We start from the raw sequence: 17,825 nt of genomic DNA on the forward strand, positions 1-17,825 counted from the left end.
CTTGTGAGCCAGCTGACATAGGAGCTGGAAACAGGAGTCTGGTTCTAAGAACAGAGCGTGCTCTCAGACCCTGAGCCGTCTCTCCAGCTCCTTTTTCAGTTAAGTCTTGCTACCAAAATCCCTAATCTTATCATTTCAACGAGCTTCTATAAAACCAAGAGGATATCCGCTATTGGTTAAAAAAAAAAAGTAGTAGCATTATGAACAACAACAACAACAACAACAACAACAACAACAACACACACACACACACACACACACACACACACACACACCATGTACGCTCACATGTTTTCAGTGATGTAGCCCTGGCTGATCTGACTTGGCTTATTGAGTGCTGGGATTAAACGTGTGTACCTTGGGGGCTGGAGAGATGGCTCAGAGGTTAAGAGCACTGACTGCTCTTCCAGAGGTCCTGAGCTCAGTTCCCAGCACCCACATGGTGGCTCACAACCATCTATAACATGATCTGATGCCCTCTCCTGGCCTGCAGGGGTACATGCAGGCAGAGCACTGTATACATAATAAATAAATATTTAAAAAAAGGTGTGTGCCACCATGCCCAGACCCAGCAGATGTCTTTATCAATGGTACTTTTCATACATCCTAGAATATCCCCATACAACCCCCTTAGAGGGAGGAAGGTTATGAGGATGGCAGAGGAAAAGAGACTCACCAAACCACCACGTAGCAGTCGATTCTGCATCTGCTCAATTTTTGCTGATTGCGCTTTCAGTGTAATTTTTAACTTGGAAAGCTGAGCTTCAAGCCTGAAATGTATTTGGTAATGATTCACATATAGACTTAAAAAACCATTGTCACAATTTCTGAGCTAGCATCTGAAAGAACCATTTCATTTTTAACAATTGAAAAGCAGGTGGTTCGGAATTTTTCATTTTTTTTTTCCTGCCATGTTTTGCGGAAAATGTACACAATAGTGTAAAAAGTTATACATGTATTTTTTGGCTGGGTTTGGGACCACCAAACTTCACATCACACACACAGACCATGGCCTGTCTCACTGTCCCACATCCAAGACTGAAACGATGCATTTCAATGACCATAATGCTAAAGGGGTTTCCTGGCCTCCGGGAGGGGGTAGTCATTACCATAGCTGAGAAAAGTTCTATTCTTTTTACGAAACTCATGGTACTTTGTGTGCTGCTCTGTTTATACCTTCGCAGGATGGCTTGTGTCTTCTGAGAACTCTTGGTTGTCTGTGTGAGTTGATCCCCGGCTCCCTGCAACTAAAGTGAGCAAGGAAAATAAAGCAATGCCATTCAGTCTGCCCTTTACCCATCCTCAAGCCAGGATTCTGTTATAACACGGCTGTGCCCCTTCACCTGGGTGTTGTCTGCAGCCGCAGAGTTAACTGAGCTGCTACAGCAGGACGGCTGTCCCCACTATGCCTAGGATAATGCTGCCTGCCGTCGACAGAACCGTTGAGGTTTACTGTGCTTGGAAGCACATCCTGTTGGATACATGGTTGATAGAACTGGCAACGTGTGGAGATTTGTGTGTCTGAATTTCCTGAAACACCTCAAAACCCATCATTTAAAAAGCTGATTTTATTTATGCATATATAAATGATCACAGGGATATGCCTGTGATGGTAAACACGAACACGGTATTTTAGGTGAAAATTAGATGCTTTAAGAAATGATCTGAGAGACAGTATTTTTTAACTATACTTTGGGACAACTATTTGAATTTAATCTTCCTACTTTGTAGACACCTTTTAGGTATATAATCTCTCTTTTTAAACTCATTAAAATTGAGAAAATTTTTTTCATATAGTTTGATTGTTTTTCTTCTTCCAGATTCTCCCCACTTACCCTACTCACCCAACTTGATGTTCTTCCCCCCTTCCCCCCTCTCCTTAAAACAGACAAAAACAAAAAACCAAGAAACACCTTCTCACAAAAACAGAAATCAAACTAAACAAACTAAGACCAATAAGACACAAAGAAATCAGACAAAGCAAAATTAGATAAAAAGAGAGACTGGATTTTTCACAGCTGCCATGATGGTCTGGATCCCAGCTCAGTCACTTAGGAGTGATGTGAACTTGAGTCAATCAACTTTCCGTACCTTGGTGTCTTCACCCGTACGATGGAGTTAGTAATACAGTGCTCACCACACTGCAGTGTCAGGACCGTTGGACTGGGGAGTACCCAAAAGCAGTATACTAACGCATTGTGGCACATGAGAAACTGTATCCAATATTTGCTCTTAGCATTACTATTTTGAGTATATTTTATGGTCTAATGAAATCTGATACCTTGCACAGCCATTGGGCCAACGAAGGTGGTCCTTTATGTAAGACCAAGGGTGACTCAGGGCGTGTAGAGCTATACCAGACTCTATGGAGGAGAGGACCAGCCAGGTGTGTGTTGATGCTTGGATGGTGTCTGTTCAGGCAGACAGTACTAGATTTCTAAAAGAAAACTAGGAATGGAAACTGCAGTGCTCAACACGAGTCTTGAAAAACTAAACAAATAAAATAAAATAAAATAACAAAAACAAAAACAGAAGAGTGGATGGTGTAAGAACATGTGTCAACAAAGGTGCCGATCAACCACAGTGTCCCAAAAATGATACTGTCAAGTGATGAGGTGCCTGTCGCAAGTTTGCATAACTGCACTCTTTCATGTTTTCACGTGGTGAGTTGGCAAGTAATAACCTTTTGTGTTCTGATCACTTTCTGTTAGTCACATGCGTTTATCTGAAAACACATACAAAATTGACACGATCCGGCTAATATCTGTTAAGCGCTTAGAAATAGAAAACTTTACTCACAGCTGATTTACCTGTCTCAAATCATTCTCCACGGCCGTTACTTCTGTAATCACTGTCCTGATTTCTGGGTGTTGAGTCCGTTCCGCATTCTCATCATATTGCTCCTTTCCCCCTTTTAACTGCGTCTCCTTTTGCTGAGATGTAGGCTCAGCATCTTCTTGCTTCGCATTTTGCCTTAAGGGGAACCTGAAGTGTTAAAACACAGTAGAGCTCATTTTTAGGAAAAGCAGTCATTGTGCTTTCATTATACTAACAAATAATCTTCTTTTTATTTTTTCTCAAGACAGGTTTGTGTGTGTGTGTGTGTGTGTGTGTGTGTGTGTGTGTGTGTGTGTGTGTAGTATTGGCTGTCCTAGACTCACTACGCAGACCAGGCTGACCTCAAGCTCACAGAGCTCCACCTGCCTCTGACTCCTTGAGTGCTGGGAGTACTGTACCCTTGAGTGCATGCCTACTGTACCCACCCAATAATCTTCTTGATTTATTACCCTTCCAAACAATTGAATAAATTGACTTGAAAGAAAATGCCATCACTATTACATATGCCAGATGCGCCCCAAGATGATTCACATCACAGAGGATCACCTCCAGATGCTCACATAGGAGGGGCTGTCTGTAGCCATAATCAAGACCAGAAGGAGGGCTCTGGTGTCTGTTCTCTCTCACTCTCTTCATAACACTTTGATCATATCTCAACATTATTTATTACGTCAGAAACTTGATAGTCTTTTGTGAATAATATATAATCTGATCATTTATTTAATAGTAATGAATTGTTCTTTAACATAGAAATCTGAATTCTATCAGTGAATGAAGGAGACATAGAATAAACAGACCAATGAGCTCTAGCTGCTTTTTATTTCATTTGTGTTAACAAAAGTACAGATGGGGTCTAGCTCATCAGCGGAGGCTTGTCATTGGTGACTGCCTCTGCTGGGTCCCTGGCAATGCAGGGACATAAAGCTTTCTTTAGATCAGGTAAGATGTATTATTGATCCAAGCTTTAAAGAAGATTTCTATGCTTTGAACAAGTAATTGCATATGGATGATGTTTTCAAAATATTTAGAAATTCAGAAACCAAAGTCCCCATGCAGCATTAATTGTAACCAGAAATTATGAAAATGTTCACAAGCTCTCACTGCTAAGTGAGTAACAGGACTCAGCACAGCCACTCAGATTCCTGTGTGAAGGCTATGAATTTATTTATTTAAAATGCTCATCATACCCAAATGAGGTGGTTACACTTTCCCTCACAATTTCACACTCCAAAACCCCCCAAAAACATTCCCTTGAATACCAGACCATAAGTCAGCAATGGAAATATCCCACTGCCTATCTGTAACACAGTATGATGGATTCAAGTGTTTCTTCCAAACTCAACTGTCGTGGGGGCTGGGGACATGGCTCCATGCTCTTGCCAGGACCTGGTTTGGATTGCCAGCACCCATATGGTAGCTCACAGTCACCTGTAACTCTGGGTCCTCCAGGCAATCTGACATCCTCTTCTGGTCTCTGGGGCCTTGGATGCATGTGGCATATAGACATGCATATAGGCAGTTGCACATAAATATAAAACAAAAAAATACAAATACAAATAAAAAAAACCAACTAAAGTATCATGCCTCAAAGTGCAGAACTCGTCCCGTTCCATTTCTTTGTGCTGTTGCCAGGGTTTTATTTTTTTAATTTCTGTCTGTTCTCTCTGCACTCCACTAGCTTTATTTTCCACCTTTTCAAGCTTTCTTGAAAGTAGCTCATAGTAACTATTTTTAAGTTCTATTAGTCTTTCATATGACTGCGTCATATCCCAGAGGATCCACAGGCTACTAGAATCTGTAAGAGAGAAGAGAGCATGGAAAGAAATTATAGGTGAGCACATTTTGTACACAGGGACTACATTTTCAGACTCACCCATTCATACGCCGAACAATAAGCACCATGTGCCTGTAATAAAGAATGCACTGTTAAATTCCACTGGCTAATTGGTTGTCAACTTGACTACATCAGGAATTACTAAAACCCAAATGGCGGGGCACACCTGTGAGAGATTTTTAAAAATTAAATCATTTGAAGTGGGAAGCCCTACTTCTAATCCTAATCTAGACCCAGACGTGGGAAGATCCACCTTTAATCCAGATCTTTTATGAGGGGAAGATCCACCTTTAATCTGGGCTTCACCTTCCGCTGGAAGCCTTTATGAGGGGCATGCAAGGAGGAAGCTCTCCGGCTCATTGCCGCCTTGCTCTGGCTCTCACTGGCGAGTCCTTTCCTTCCCTGGCGTTAGGGCAGACTTCTCTGGCATTCTGGTGTGTACTGAAGACCAGCTCAGACATCCAGCCTCATGGACTGTACAGCTCCTGGATTCTTGCCCCTTTCGTTGGTAGACAGCCATTGTTGGACTAGCTGGGCCACAGCCAGTAAGCCACCCTAATCCATCCCCTTTATTATAAGTATGTTCAGTCTGTAAGTTCTGTTACTCTAGAGAACCCTGACTAAATACACCTTGCTTTTGTTTAGCTTCAAATCTAGGGGAGCAAAGACACAAAATGAGCATTACATGTTCAGATAGAACCATTCAAATATATGAGCCTGTGAGGGCCGTTCTCATCACATTCCATTCCCTGGGCCCCGTGGACTCATGGCAATATCACAGTGCAAAACTCTCCATTGTCTTTCAGAAAAACCCTACCCAACACTGCTGCGTGTGTGTGTGTGTGTGTGTGTGTGTGTGTGTGTGTGTGTGTGTGTGGTGGAAGAGCAGGGAGGAGGGAGAACTGGAGGCTGTCATAAGAACAGGAAGGAAGGGCCAAGCTTTTTATTGTGACTTAAATGTACCCATATTGAAATTCAAAGAGAGGCATATGCACAGAGAGCTAACTTTTTAAAGGTTAAATTTTGCTCAAACACATCCAAATCAACAGGAATTTAACAGCAAAATGGCGGACAAGTAAACTACAGCTTACCCTTGAACAAGGCTGAACAGTGTTGGTCTGTGTATACCTTGTGGTTTTTAAAAAAATTGTTCTGAGCTTTCATATAGTGTGAAAGATTCACAGAACCACATGCCATAGAAATATTGAAGGAACATAAGAAGGATGTCATGAGTGTATAAAATGTACATATAAAACAATGAACAACACACACACAAAACAATGTATAAGACATACATACAAAACAACGTATAAGATACACATACAAAGCAGTCTGTCTTCTAATCTAGTAACGGAGGGAACCACGGCATGCCACAGCAAGCGGTTTATCAGAGCGCTGAACATACTTCTGCTCCCAAGTGGTGAGACCTGAAGTCCAGACAAATAATAAACTAAGGTTATCAAAAGCCCCGTTCTTCCACTGCAATGCTGCGGCAGCCTTTAAATTGCCTCAGCGTTTCCTGCTAGAAGCCCCTGTGTGAGGGCCTCTGCTTAGCCATGCCATGGGATGCCAGCCACCTCAGGACAGCAGCTGTCTCCCAATTGGCGATTGCAATCCAAATGGCTTCTCACAGCTCTCACTCCCCACACAGAATCTGCACTCATTTGTGCTACCACTAAGAATTCCATTCGACAACCGTTCCCTAGGGGCTCCGTTTCAGAAGTCAAAGATGGGTGTAAAATTTGGATTATCAGGGGCTGTCACTCCTGTGCCCACTAAAATGTTATTGAAGAGTCAGTCAATAGCCTCTCAGTGACTGTATAAAATGGACATGAGTGAACAATTCAGGTGAAAGACAGATTGTTTGCCTGAATAAAAAGTAAGCTACAACAACACCCTGAAACAACAGCAGCAGCAATGACGACGACAACAACAACAACAACAACAACAACCACCACCACCACCACCACCACCACCACCACCACCACCACCACTACCACAAGTCTCAGGGCTGGCGAGGTGCTCAGAGGCTCAGTGCATGGCTGATCTTGCAGAAGACTGGACTTGGATTCCCAGCACCCACATGGAGGCTCACAGTCACTTGTAGCTCCAGTTTCGAGGGATCTGACATGCCCTCTTCTGACCTCTGCTGGTACTGCATGCACACGGTGCGCATGCATACTTCCACTCATCCACATATACACATAAAATACATTTTAGGCGTGCAGTTTAATTCCATTTGTGGCAGGGCATTGTGCCCACGAGCTTGCGGCAACTCTGGCTCTCAGCACATGATCACGTTCAGGGTGGCCAACAGCATCAGGGACTGGGGAGGGACACAATTTGTGCATCCAGTGACAGTTTACAAATACAGGACACAAAACTTGACCACAGTGCCCAACGGCATTCACAGACACCATCTGAAAACTCTAAACTCAGTAAGGAGTGGAACAGGCCGTCAGTGGGACACCGTGGAGGACAAGCGTGCTTCACCATATTAGTATACGTGCTAAGATCAGAAGTAAACCGTCATAGGATTATTAAGTCAAGCCAATTTAAACAGTGAGAAATGTGTTCCCTGAGTATAAGCTAAACCAAACTGGAATTTAATGATTAAATTTTAATAAATATTGGCAAAAGTATAAAAAAAAAAAGACAGTTTATTAAAGGAGGCCTAGTGTGTTGTTAGTTGCTATCGCCAGCTTTAGCAGCGAGGACTGACAGCTGGGTGACTGACTTTTCAGGATAGAGACAGAGTGAGTGGGTCAGGGTTGGAGGAGGCAGAGGTCTAAGGTTACAGCAAGAGGAAGCAGACCTCAAATGCCCCTCGCATGGGGCACAGCAGGGGTCCTCAAAGCTCTTTGGCTGGGAGTTTGAAGTGGTTCTCTGCCTAGTATGGTATAGGGGGCATCTCTGTGACCCCAGAACCCCAACACTTCAGCATTCTGTGACTCAGGACTGAGGGATGCAAAAAAGAGGATCCGAATGCAGCAGAGGCCTCCTGTTCACAGAGCCTTTGCACACGCCCCTTCAAGGTGCCTGCTTAGCAGCTGATGGACCCACGGCAAGGACGGGCCAACTCACCACTGCCTGAGGCTGTCACAGACGGCTGACTCCTGCCATTGGCTTCTTCTGTTTCATTTGCTTGGGTTTCTGTCTGTAAAATAGCACTATTTCAAAATCTCCCCCAAAGCTATATAGCCTGTAGCAAATGCACAGAAGTGGTGATTTAAACTTAAATACAATGTGTATGTAGAAATGTAATTCTAGGCCGGGCATGATGGCACATGCCTTTAATCCCAGCACTCGACTCGGGAGGCAGAGGCAGGCGGATCTCTGTGAGTTCAAGGCCAGCCCGTCTACAAAGCAAGTCTAGGACAGCCAAGGCTACACACAGAGAAACTCTGTCTTGAAAAACAAAAAACCAAAAACAAACAAAAAAAGAAGAAACGTAATTCTAGATAGAATTGATTTTGCCAATGAAACCCTGATTAAATCACCTGTTTATTAAAAGTTAATTTTGAGACAAGCTTTCCATATGGAGCCATAACTGGCCTAGAACTTGCTATGAGACCAAGCTGACCTTGAACAAGAGATCTGCCTGCCTCTGGGATTAAAGGTGTGTGCCCTTCTGTCACCTGTTTCTTAATTTCTTTTTCAAAACATATTCTTTTATGAAAGTCTTTTTGCCTTACCTCTATATTTCAGTTGATACTTCATATTGTTTTTGATAATATATCTTAATAAAGTAATGTCTTGTTACTTTCTATTTATCACTAAGGCTCATGTTAACAGTTGCTTGCAGTTCTTTTTTAATTAAAGTGTTTATTATTGTATATAATACACTAAAGCTGCCGTGTTGTGCATGTGGAGTCATTGGACAACTCTGTGGGGTGTGCGCTTTCCTTCCCCCTTTACATGGGTTCCAGCAATCTAACTTGGCCACCTGGAGTTTCGGCAGGCAAGCTTACTCACTGAGTCACCTCACCAGCCCCAGACAGGGGGGGGGAAAAAGTCAACTTAAGCATTCTTTTGGTTTGGTTTGGTTTTTCGAGACAGGGTTTCTCTGTGTAGCCTTGGCTGTCCTGGACTCACTTTGTAGACCATGCCTTTAATCCCAGGACTCAGGAGGCAGAGGCAGGTGGATTGCTATGAGTTCGAAGCCAGCCTGGTCTACAAAGTGAGTCCAGGACAGCCAAGGCTACACAGAGAAACCCTGTCTCAAAAACAAAAACAAAAACAAAACAAAACAAAACAAAACCAAAAAAAAAAAAGTGTGCCCCACACATCCCACTGATTTAAGTATTTATTATAAACATACAAACAAGGCGTGCCTCATCATGTCCTGCTGATGTACGTATTTTTTACAAGTTAGGATTAAGTATAAATTACCTAAACCTCACAGTCTATTGAGAAAGCAGTTATTTCTAGTTATCTGGGTAACAGGAAAAAGGCAGACACTGATGTTTTTCCTTTACTGCTGCTGGGGTGTCAAGTTCCTGTCTTGTTGATGCCAGACTGAAAGGGGAAGTGCGGAGAGGGTAAGCCTGCCAGCGGGGCCTGGAGCTGGTGCAGTGCGGAGAGGGTAAGCCTGCCAGCGGGGCCTGGAGCTGGTGCAGTGCGGAGAGGGTAAGCCTGCCAGCGGGGCCTGGAGCTGGTGCAGTACGGAGAGGGTAAGCCTGCCAGCGGGGCCCGGAGCGGAGAGGGTAAGCCTGCCAGCGGGGCCCGGAGCGGAGAGGGTAAGCCTGCCAGCGGGGCCCGGAGCGGAGAGGGTAAGCCTGCCAGCGGGGCCCGGAGCGGAGAGGGTAAGCCTGCCAGCGGGGCCCGGAGCGGAGAGGCTAAACGTGCCAGCGGGGCCCGGAGCGGAGAGGGTAAGCCTGCCAGCGGGGCCCGGAGCGGAGAGGGTAAACGTGCCAGCGGAGCCCGGAGCGGAGAGGGTAAGCGTGCCAGCGGGGCCCGGAGCGGAGAGGGTAAGCCTGCCAGCGGGGCCCGGAGCGGAGAGGGTAAACGTGCCAGCGGAGCCCGGAGCGGAGAGGGTAAGCCTGCCAGCAGGGCCCGGAGCTGGTGCAGTGCAGCGAGGGTAAACCTGCCAGCGGGGCCTGGAGCTGGTGCAGTGCGGAGAGGGTAAGCCTGCCAGCGGGGCCCAGAGCCGGAGAACGAGCTTTCTAACTGTTTGCCATCCCTGGCTGGTGAATCTCTGGGCATCTGTGTTGGCAGCTGAAGTTTCAACAGGATGGACTTTGGCGTGGGTGGCTACCAACTTTAGGTCTCTTTTGGTTTTCCTCATCCTCTTCATTGCCTTCCTCTCTGTCTCAGCCAATCATGGGCTACAGCCCGGCCACATCCTTGGTCTCGCTGCTTAGCTTGTCCTTCTGTACCCTGGATCCCAGCACCTCTTCATCACCAATCCCTACACCATGGCCCGGGACACTGTAGTGGATGCCCACAGGGTCACCAGATGTAGAAACTGGGTACCGGGCAACCCTTGCCTGACTTTGGGCCTTTGCCAGCCTCGTTCATCTGACTTTGGGAACATTCTCTGCGTCACTATCTCTTCCCCTCCCCGCCCCCCAACCCAGGCTCATGACTCTGCTCACTTTGCATGAGGGTTGTGGGAAGGAGTCTGGGTCATGGACAGCGTCTAGAACGGGTAAGATCTGCTATGTATTTCCTGTCGTGACCTGAAACCACCAGGACCTGAGAATCTGCATCCACTAAACCCCTTCCTCCCTCAGCATCAAACCCTACAGTCTCCGTGCCCTTCAGGGAGACGTGACTTCCTAGGGTTACTCTTTTTGACAGCCTGGCACATAGACTGTCCTTGGCCATTCCTCTGGGTGAAACCTCGTTTTCTCATAGTAAAACAGTGCTGTTTCCGAAGCCTTTCTTGCCACCGCTATCTTTGTCGGACAGACAATGCTCATGTGAGGACTCACAGACCGGACTCCCTACCGGTTACCCACGGCGCCAGGTTGGGGTGGGCAGTACTGGGGATGGGCAGTGGGAGGTTGCAGGTTCACGTCCCCGCTGCTCAGGGTTATGTTGATGCCGAGGGCAGTGTGGCGTCACTTGGCCTGCAGCCCAGGTTCCCCAGAGTTTGCTTTACTCCTACAACCAATCAAACTATGTTTCTGACTGTTCATTTACAGTACCTTGTGCTTTTCTTTAGCTTGCCTCTTTGTCAGCCTTAAAAAAATAAAATAAAATAACATCATTTCAGGCAAATGTTAAAGATATAAAATACAAACACTGTTTATATAAAACCTCCGCACTTGTAATTTACTTCACATGTCAATGATATTTAGAGCACAGTCATTTCCTATAAGGTGGATTTAACTATAAACAGAAGTTAAAGTTAAGGGACAAAGAATAATAGCACTCGTGATAGTTTAATTATGAACTTGACCCAACCTTTTAAATATTTACTTATTTAGTTAAAGTGTATGAGTGTTTTGCCTGCATACACGGCTCCACGTGAGTGTCTGGTGCCCTCAGAGCTGATACTCAACCCTGGGACCTCTTGCAAGAGAAGCCAGCTTTCTCATCTACTGAGCCGCATGTTCATCCCAGGGAAACCCCTCCTCATAGCTGAGCTAGCTTTCTCTGTCTACTGCGCAGCCGGCGCGCCATCCTGGGAGCCCGTTCTTACCCCTGCAGTCTGTGTGATGATGTACCAGACAGTCTGTAAAGGAAAGACGGAGGCAAAGGAAGGGCAAACCACTGCGTGAGTGCATACAGAGAGCCAGCCAAGGCAGAAGGAAACCCCAGAACTTCCGGGGGTTGGGCCACATTGTTTAAATCGTAAATGCCACGTTCCACAACACACTGTGAAAACAGTATTATTATCAAGTGCTGTAACGGGAAACGAATCCATGTTTGTATGCCAATTTGGTTATAATGACAAACGGTAACTTCAGAGTCTGCAGCTAAACAGAAGGCTGAACTCTGCGTGGCATCATAAGCTTGTAAATTCAGTTGTGCAGGAGTCAGTGCAAAGGTCACAGGTTCTAAACCCGGCTGCACTAAGGAGTGATTTCAAGGTTAGTCTGAGTGGCTTAGGCTGTCTGATGGGACGGAGCTCAGTGGCACAGTGCCTGCTTAGGCACGAGGCCCCGGGGCTCAATACCTCCCCCAAAACATGAAGCACATGGATAAATGTGCAGAATTTAGAGAAAAATTAGACTCACTATATAGGCAAACTTGTCATTATATGTCCAATGAAATGAAGTTACATTAAAATAATTCTTTAACATGTCTCTTAATCAGCTTAACTGACTGCCCATCACCCCTTACACACCCGCTCGGCTCTCAGTGCAGAGCAACAGTGCTGTTGGTACTGTGGTACTATGGAAGACCGTTCCGTGCACCGTGACTTTATGAAACAGCTATAATAGTCTCTGCCGTAGTTAACAGTTTACTCAGCTGCTGCGCTCAAAGAAACTGTTCATCTCCAGAATGCATACGACAACCTTTCAACCCAAAAACCTCACACTCACGGGCAACCAACACAGCCATAGCTACTCATGATGATCCTTGAAACACACAGAGGACAGTTAAGTTCTCACTATGCCTCAGCGTCTTAAAACCCTGCGTTATTTGATAACTTTACAAACTATGTATTACAGCCTCATTTTTTAAAAGCCAGTTATGGCATTTAAAAAAAAGATTTATTTATTTATTATTATATATACAGTGCTCTGCCTGTGTGTGCATCTGCAGGCCAGAAGAGGGCATCAGATCACATTATAGATGGTTGTGAGCCACCATGTGGTTGCTGGGACTTGAACTCAGGACCTCTGGAAGAGCAGGCAGTGTTCTTAACCTCTGAGCCATCTCTTCAGCCCCTACAGCCTCATTTTTAACATTTGAGTTTTAAACTGTGTGTGTGTGTATACAAGTGCAAATGACAGTCTACTATTTGTCTGATGTAATGTATCAAGATTGCAAATACGGGCTGGAGAGATGGCTCAGAGGTTAGGAGCACTGGCTGCTCTTCCAGAGGACCTGAGTTCAATTCCCAGCAACTACATGTCGTCTCACGACCATCTATAATGAGATCTGGTGCCCTCGTCTGGTGGGCAGGCACACATGCAGGCAGACCATTGTATACATAATAAATAAATAAATGCAAAATTTCACATACTTTGTCATACAAAAATTCCAATTGCATTCACTGTCTCCTACACTGGACCACTTTCATCCTCATGAAATATATTCTTAAAAAGCTTCATCTTAAAAGAAGAAGAAAAAGAAAAGCTCTGAAATTTCATATCCTTCTTTACTGGTTGTCACCCACTTCTCTGAGGGGGAAAACAATTCTCCAAGGACTTCTCTCTCCTGTGCACCATCCGGCTTCATCGATGGCCAATTACTAAAACTCTGCTTGCCACAGTCACCTGGGTCCGCCAGCAGCACCAGCAGGATACTTGTTATCTTGAACACAGAGGACTCTGTTCTGCTTTTTTTTTTTTCCAGAACAAGTAAGCCACGTTAGCATTCCTTCCCACAGCCAGGCATGGTGGCACACGCCTTTGATCCCAGCACTTGGGAGGCAGAGGCAGGTGGATCTCTGTGAGTTCGAGCCCAGCCTGGTCTACAAAGCAAGTCCAGGACAGGCAAGGTTACATAGAGAAACCCTGTCTCGAAAAACCAACAAAACAAAACAAAAAGGCATTCCTTCCCAGGAAATAGAGACTACGGGGTTTTTACCTTCTCTCAGCCTGATCCAGTTCTGCCAGACGGTGGCTGTCCTCCACCAGCAGGAGACCAGCAGCTTCTGGAGGGGACTTCTCAGGTACTGATGTGCCCACAGGCTCTGGAGGGGACTTCTCAGGTACTGGTGTGCCCACAGGCTCTGGAGGGGACTTCTCAGGTACTGATGTGCCCACAGGCTCTGGAGGGGACTTCTCAGGTACTGGTGTGCCCACAGGCTCTGGAGGGGACTTCTCAGGTGCTGGTGTGCCCACAGGCTCTGGAGGGGACTTCTCAGGTACTGGTGTGCCCACAGGCTCTCGGGGCGCCTGTGTTTCCCTTTCCCCTTTCTTTGCCTCTCTCACACACGAGTCAGGAACACTCCTTTGAAAAATTCAGAAATACCAACATTTACTAGTACATCTGCTGATAAAGGATGAGTAGCAGCTTGGTATGACGTCAGCTCTTCTCCATCCGAATCCATTTACTGGTTGTAAAAACACAGAGTACCAGGTAAGGACGAGGAAAGTCACAGGATTGGGAGTTTGTGGACCGAGAGTTGCATCTGAGCATATGCAAAGCTTTACAGGAGAGATGCAATGAAACAAAACGAGCTCACCAGGCAGCAAGGAGAGAAACTAGCTACGGAGCCTGGAGAGAGGGCTCAGCGCGCAGGAGTACTTGTTGGTTTTGCGCAGGACCCAAGTTTGATTCCCAGCACCAACATGGTGGCGCACAACCATGTGCAACTCCAATTCTCTCTTCCTTCCCACGGGCACTGCACACACGGGGCACACATAAATACACGCAGGAAGAACATCTATTTGTATAAAATGAAATAAACAAAATTTAAAAAACCAAGTCTAGTTATGGGACAGAATGCAATCCCTGAGTTGAGGTGCGAGCCAGCTGGGCATGTGCTCTAAACTTAAATGGGAAAACCTAAATCAAACAGACACACATACCCAGACAGGAGTGCCAACCTAACACGGAATGCTATGTAAAAAGTGGGTACTCACACAGAAATCATATACATGTTAACTTCAATTTAGTTTTAAAATATAATAATTTCAAATATCAAAGCACCTCAAGGCATACACAATGAAGTAAAAAAAAATTGAGATATCTCTGGGGCAAAACCTTAATTTGAAAATATATCAATACACACAGTTCAAATATCACAGTATACTGATTTGTTTTCTTCTTCCTTTTTTTTGGGGGGGGGAGTGTTTCGAGACATGGTCTCTCTGTGTTAGCCTTAGCTGTCCTGGACTTGCTTTGTAGACCAGGCTGGCATCAAACTCACAGCGATCTGCCTGCCTCTGTCTCCCAAGAGCTGGGATTAAAGTCATGCGCCACCACGCCTGGCTTGTTTTCATTTTTTAAATATAAAATAATGACTAATTTGGACCTCTACCTTTTAGGAGAACAGTATCAAAAACCCTAAACCAGCAGCTGAAGAAGAGTAATAAAGTTTAGGACATAAACTAATGAAATGGAGGTGCGAACACTACAAAGAACCAGTGAGACAGAATTGTTTCTTTGAAATGATGAACAATATTGAGAAGCCATTAGGCAAATGTTGTAGAAACAAAAGGAAAACCCAAATTCTTAAAACTAGAGGTGATAAAATGTAACATCACAATAGATACCAACAAAACACAAGACGATCAGCAAATACTTTGGAAAATGTCTGTTGCTGACAACCCAGAAGACACACAAAACCCTTACACATGACCCTACCAACAGCAAGTCGAGACCGTGAACACACCGCTAACCAGTGACGAGCCCCTCGGCAGGCGCTCACCCCAGTCAGCCCAGCTGAGGTGGGGGATATTTAGGGTGTGTCTGAGGTCTGTCCTGATTGCTCGGGAAGCAGTGGATCCAAGGATGAACCCAGGAGTCTCGAGGCTGAGGTCTGGGTTCAGATCTTGGGCCTCATGGCAAAGGAGTGAAACAAGTCAAGTGGGACATCGGCCTAAGGATGCCTGCATTGTGTTTCAGTGAATGGATGAGGGTGGAAGTTTTAGCGACAGCTCTGGCATGCGCTGTAAACATTGCACTTAAATACTGGGAAAAAATACTCGAATGAAAACAAAACAGTGCCTCAGCACTGGGAAGGACAAGGCTAGGCTGAATCCACCACACACAAGCTAACAAACATTCAAATAAGACAAGCACACAGGCCTCACACTCGTCCACAAAGACAAAGTGGAAACTGCTGATGACGCATGCCTGGTATTATTACCTTGAGATCAAGATCAGAAAAAATAAAAACAAGCAAATGAATAAACAATCAAAAGCATCAATTTTCCTGATGAACACAGACACAAAGAAATTCTGAATAAAATCCTTACAAAACAAAATCAACAACATATTAAAGTATCACACACTGTTATCAAGTTAGTTTCATTTCAGCTATGCAAGGATGGCTCAACATACACAAAGCAACAAATGTAACACATCCCAAGATGCCCAGAGGCAGAAAGCGTAGGATGGTCTTGAATAGATGTGGCCCTTTGCCAAAGTTCAACATCCCTGAAGAAACACACATCAATATAATAAAGACTGCATTTGAACAAGCCTATAGCCAACAGTATACAAAATGGGGACATCCATTTCCATTTCCCTATAACCAGCAACCATTTTATTTAACATAATGCTTGAATTTTAGGCAGAATAATGTAGTTAGCCAAAGTCATGCAGGACTACAGACAGGAGTGGGAGAGGTCAAATCATTTCACCTTGCAGAGCAGACCAAGTGATTGTCCACTTAAAAGATTCTTTTTACTCTACCAGAAATCTTTTAGCTAGGAGAACACTTTCAGAAAGTGTCAGGATACAAATCAATGTATAGCAACTAGCAGCTTTTCAATATACCAATAACTAAACATGCTGAAAAAGAAATCAGAAAAACAAAAACAAAAACAAAAAAACAAAAACCAACCAACCAACCAACCAACCAAGCAAACAAACAAACCCACTCTCAACTGTTTCAGAAGATACATATCCTTTCCATGAGGCGAATGACACAGCAAAAGGAAACCAAACACAACAGAAGATAGGGGTGATACAGGCAACAGCCTGCTTTTTATTTGATAGCCTATGATGTCTGTGAGGGACACTGTCCCCTGTCATAGGGTAGCTCTATTTAAGCTTTTAGATATGTGTCTGCGTTGTCAAAGGTCCTGAATGCACACTGCCCCTCCCCACAGCTCTCTTCCCCATTTCACCCTGTTCCACTATCTTAAGCTGTGGAGTGATTTCTCACTGGGAAGGCATATTAATGCCCTAATAGTATTTTGTAGGTCTCATTATTCCTGGGTCAACAATAATAAAATTGTAAAAGGGATGTATTACAACAATAAGATACACACATTTGATATAACCTCAATACAAGTTTTAAGATGCTCTTCGTGGAAAAAAAGGAAGTTGCTTTTTTTGTTTTTTGTTTTTAAGATAGGGAATCAGGAAAGACCCTGGAATAGTCGGAGCCTGGGCAGAAAAGGTGAAGCCAAAGGCATCACAGCAGTTCATTTCAAAGTGTACTAGAGAGCCACAGGAACAGAAAAAAAAAGCATCATACAGACACAACAATGAAGAAAGACAGATACATGGGATAGAATGAAGGACCCAGAATAACCCCTTAGCTACTGGCTCCTGAGTGTTGACAATGGTACCCAAAGCACACGCTGGGGAAGGAGGTGTCTTCAGTGAATAGTGCTGGGACAGTCGGATTTCAACATACAGAGGAAGGAAACTAGAGCCCCATGTTCACTCTCTACAACAGTGTAGTTAAAGTGAATCGGAGCCTTACTGTAAGGCCTGAGAGTCTTGACGAAGGTTTGGAGCAGCTTATGATGTTGCCAATAAGACAGGGGACCAGCAAACACTGTAGCTTCACTTTCTGGCTTAACAATTCATTTTATGCATATGAGGGTTTTGCCTGCATGTTTGTCTGTGAACCACTTGCAGGCCTGGTGAAGGCAAATGCTAGGGTGTTGGGCCCCCTGGAACGGACGTCACAGATAGTTGTGAACTGCTGTGTGGGAACTGAACCTCGGTCCACTGCAGGCGCAGCTTAGTTGCTGAGCTATCTCTTCAGCCCGCAGTTCGTTTCTTTAATGATTACACGCTACAGTATTTTGCAGACATAACACTACAGCTACATCCTTGTTATATACACTAGCTCTGAACTTATAACAATTATAGCATAAGTACCCACATATACTTACAGATATGTAAAATGTTTATTTACACATTTTAATACATGTCCTTTGTGTTCACATTACATATTGACTATGGCTTTATCTATTTGTGTTGTATATAATATGTAATAAATGTCCTTAACATATAGCTTTTATGCGTTTCCAAGCCATGCTCTCCTGTCTCAGAGGGACCCAGCTCTAGAAATGAAGATTTTAGCTTCAAAGAATGCCACCAGAGAAAACGCTGATACACA

At 44.6% G+C, this 17,825-nt stretch overlaps 1 protein-coding gene and 1 long non-coding RNA gene across 3 annotated transcripts in view; both read right to left on the minus strand.

Annotated features, from left to right (window-relative positions):
• The window catches only part of LOC311607260 (uncharacterized protein), a 102,009-nt gene that overhangs the window by 13,835 nt on the left and 70,349 nt on the right, over window positions 1-17,825 (minus strand). The window contains exons 23-27 of the mRNA XM_084798942.1: window positions 13,549-13,747; window positions 4,267-4,370; window positions 2,811-2,985; window positions 1,177-1,247; window positions 677-770 (exon numbers count right to left, since the gene is read on the minus strand). Of these exons, the coding sequence (XP_084655068.1) occupies window positions 677-770; window positions 1,177-1,247; window positions 2,811-2,985; window positions 4,267-4,370; window positions 13,549-13,747 (643 nt within the window). The remainder of the gene's footprint in view (window positions 1-676; window positions 771-1,176; window positions 1,248-2,810; window positions 2,986-4,266; window positions 4,371-13,548; window positions 13,748-17,825) is intronic.
• LOC311607157 lies at window positions 4,432-13,527 on the minus strand. Of its 2 annotated transcripts, none has more exons than XR_014782542.1 (4): window positions 13,382-13,527; window positions 10,825-10,858; window positions 7,757-7,829; window positions 4,432-4,633 (listed from the first exon to the last, which is right to left on the minus strand). It is a non-coding gene; the product is annotated as an uncharacterized lncRNA (long non-coding RNA). The 2 variants fall into 2 exon arrangements; XR_014782543.1 differs by lacking the exon at window positions 13,382-13,527 and adding an exon at window positions 11,322-11,407.

This window comes from Acomys minous (genome assembly GCF_964271855.1).
Source record: "Acomys minous genome assembly, chromosome: 10".
In the NCBI taxonomy this organism is placed as follows: Eukaryota; Metazoa; Chordata; class Mammalia; order Rodentia; family Muridae; genus Acomys; species Acomys minous.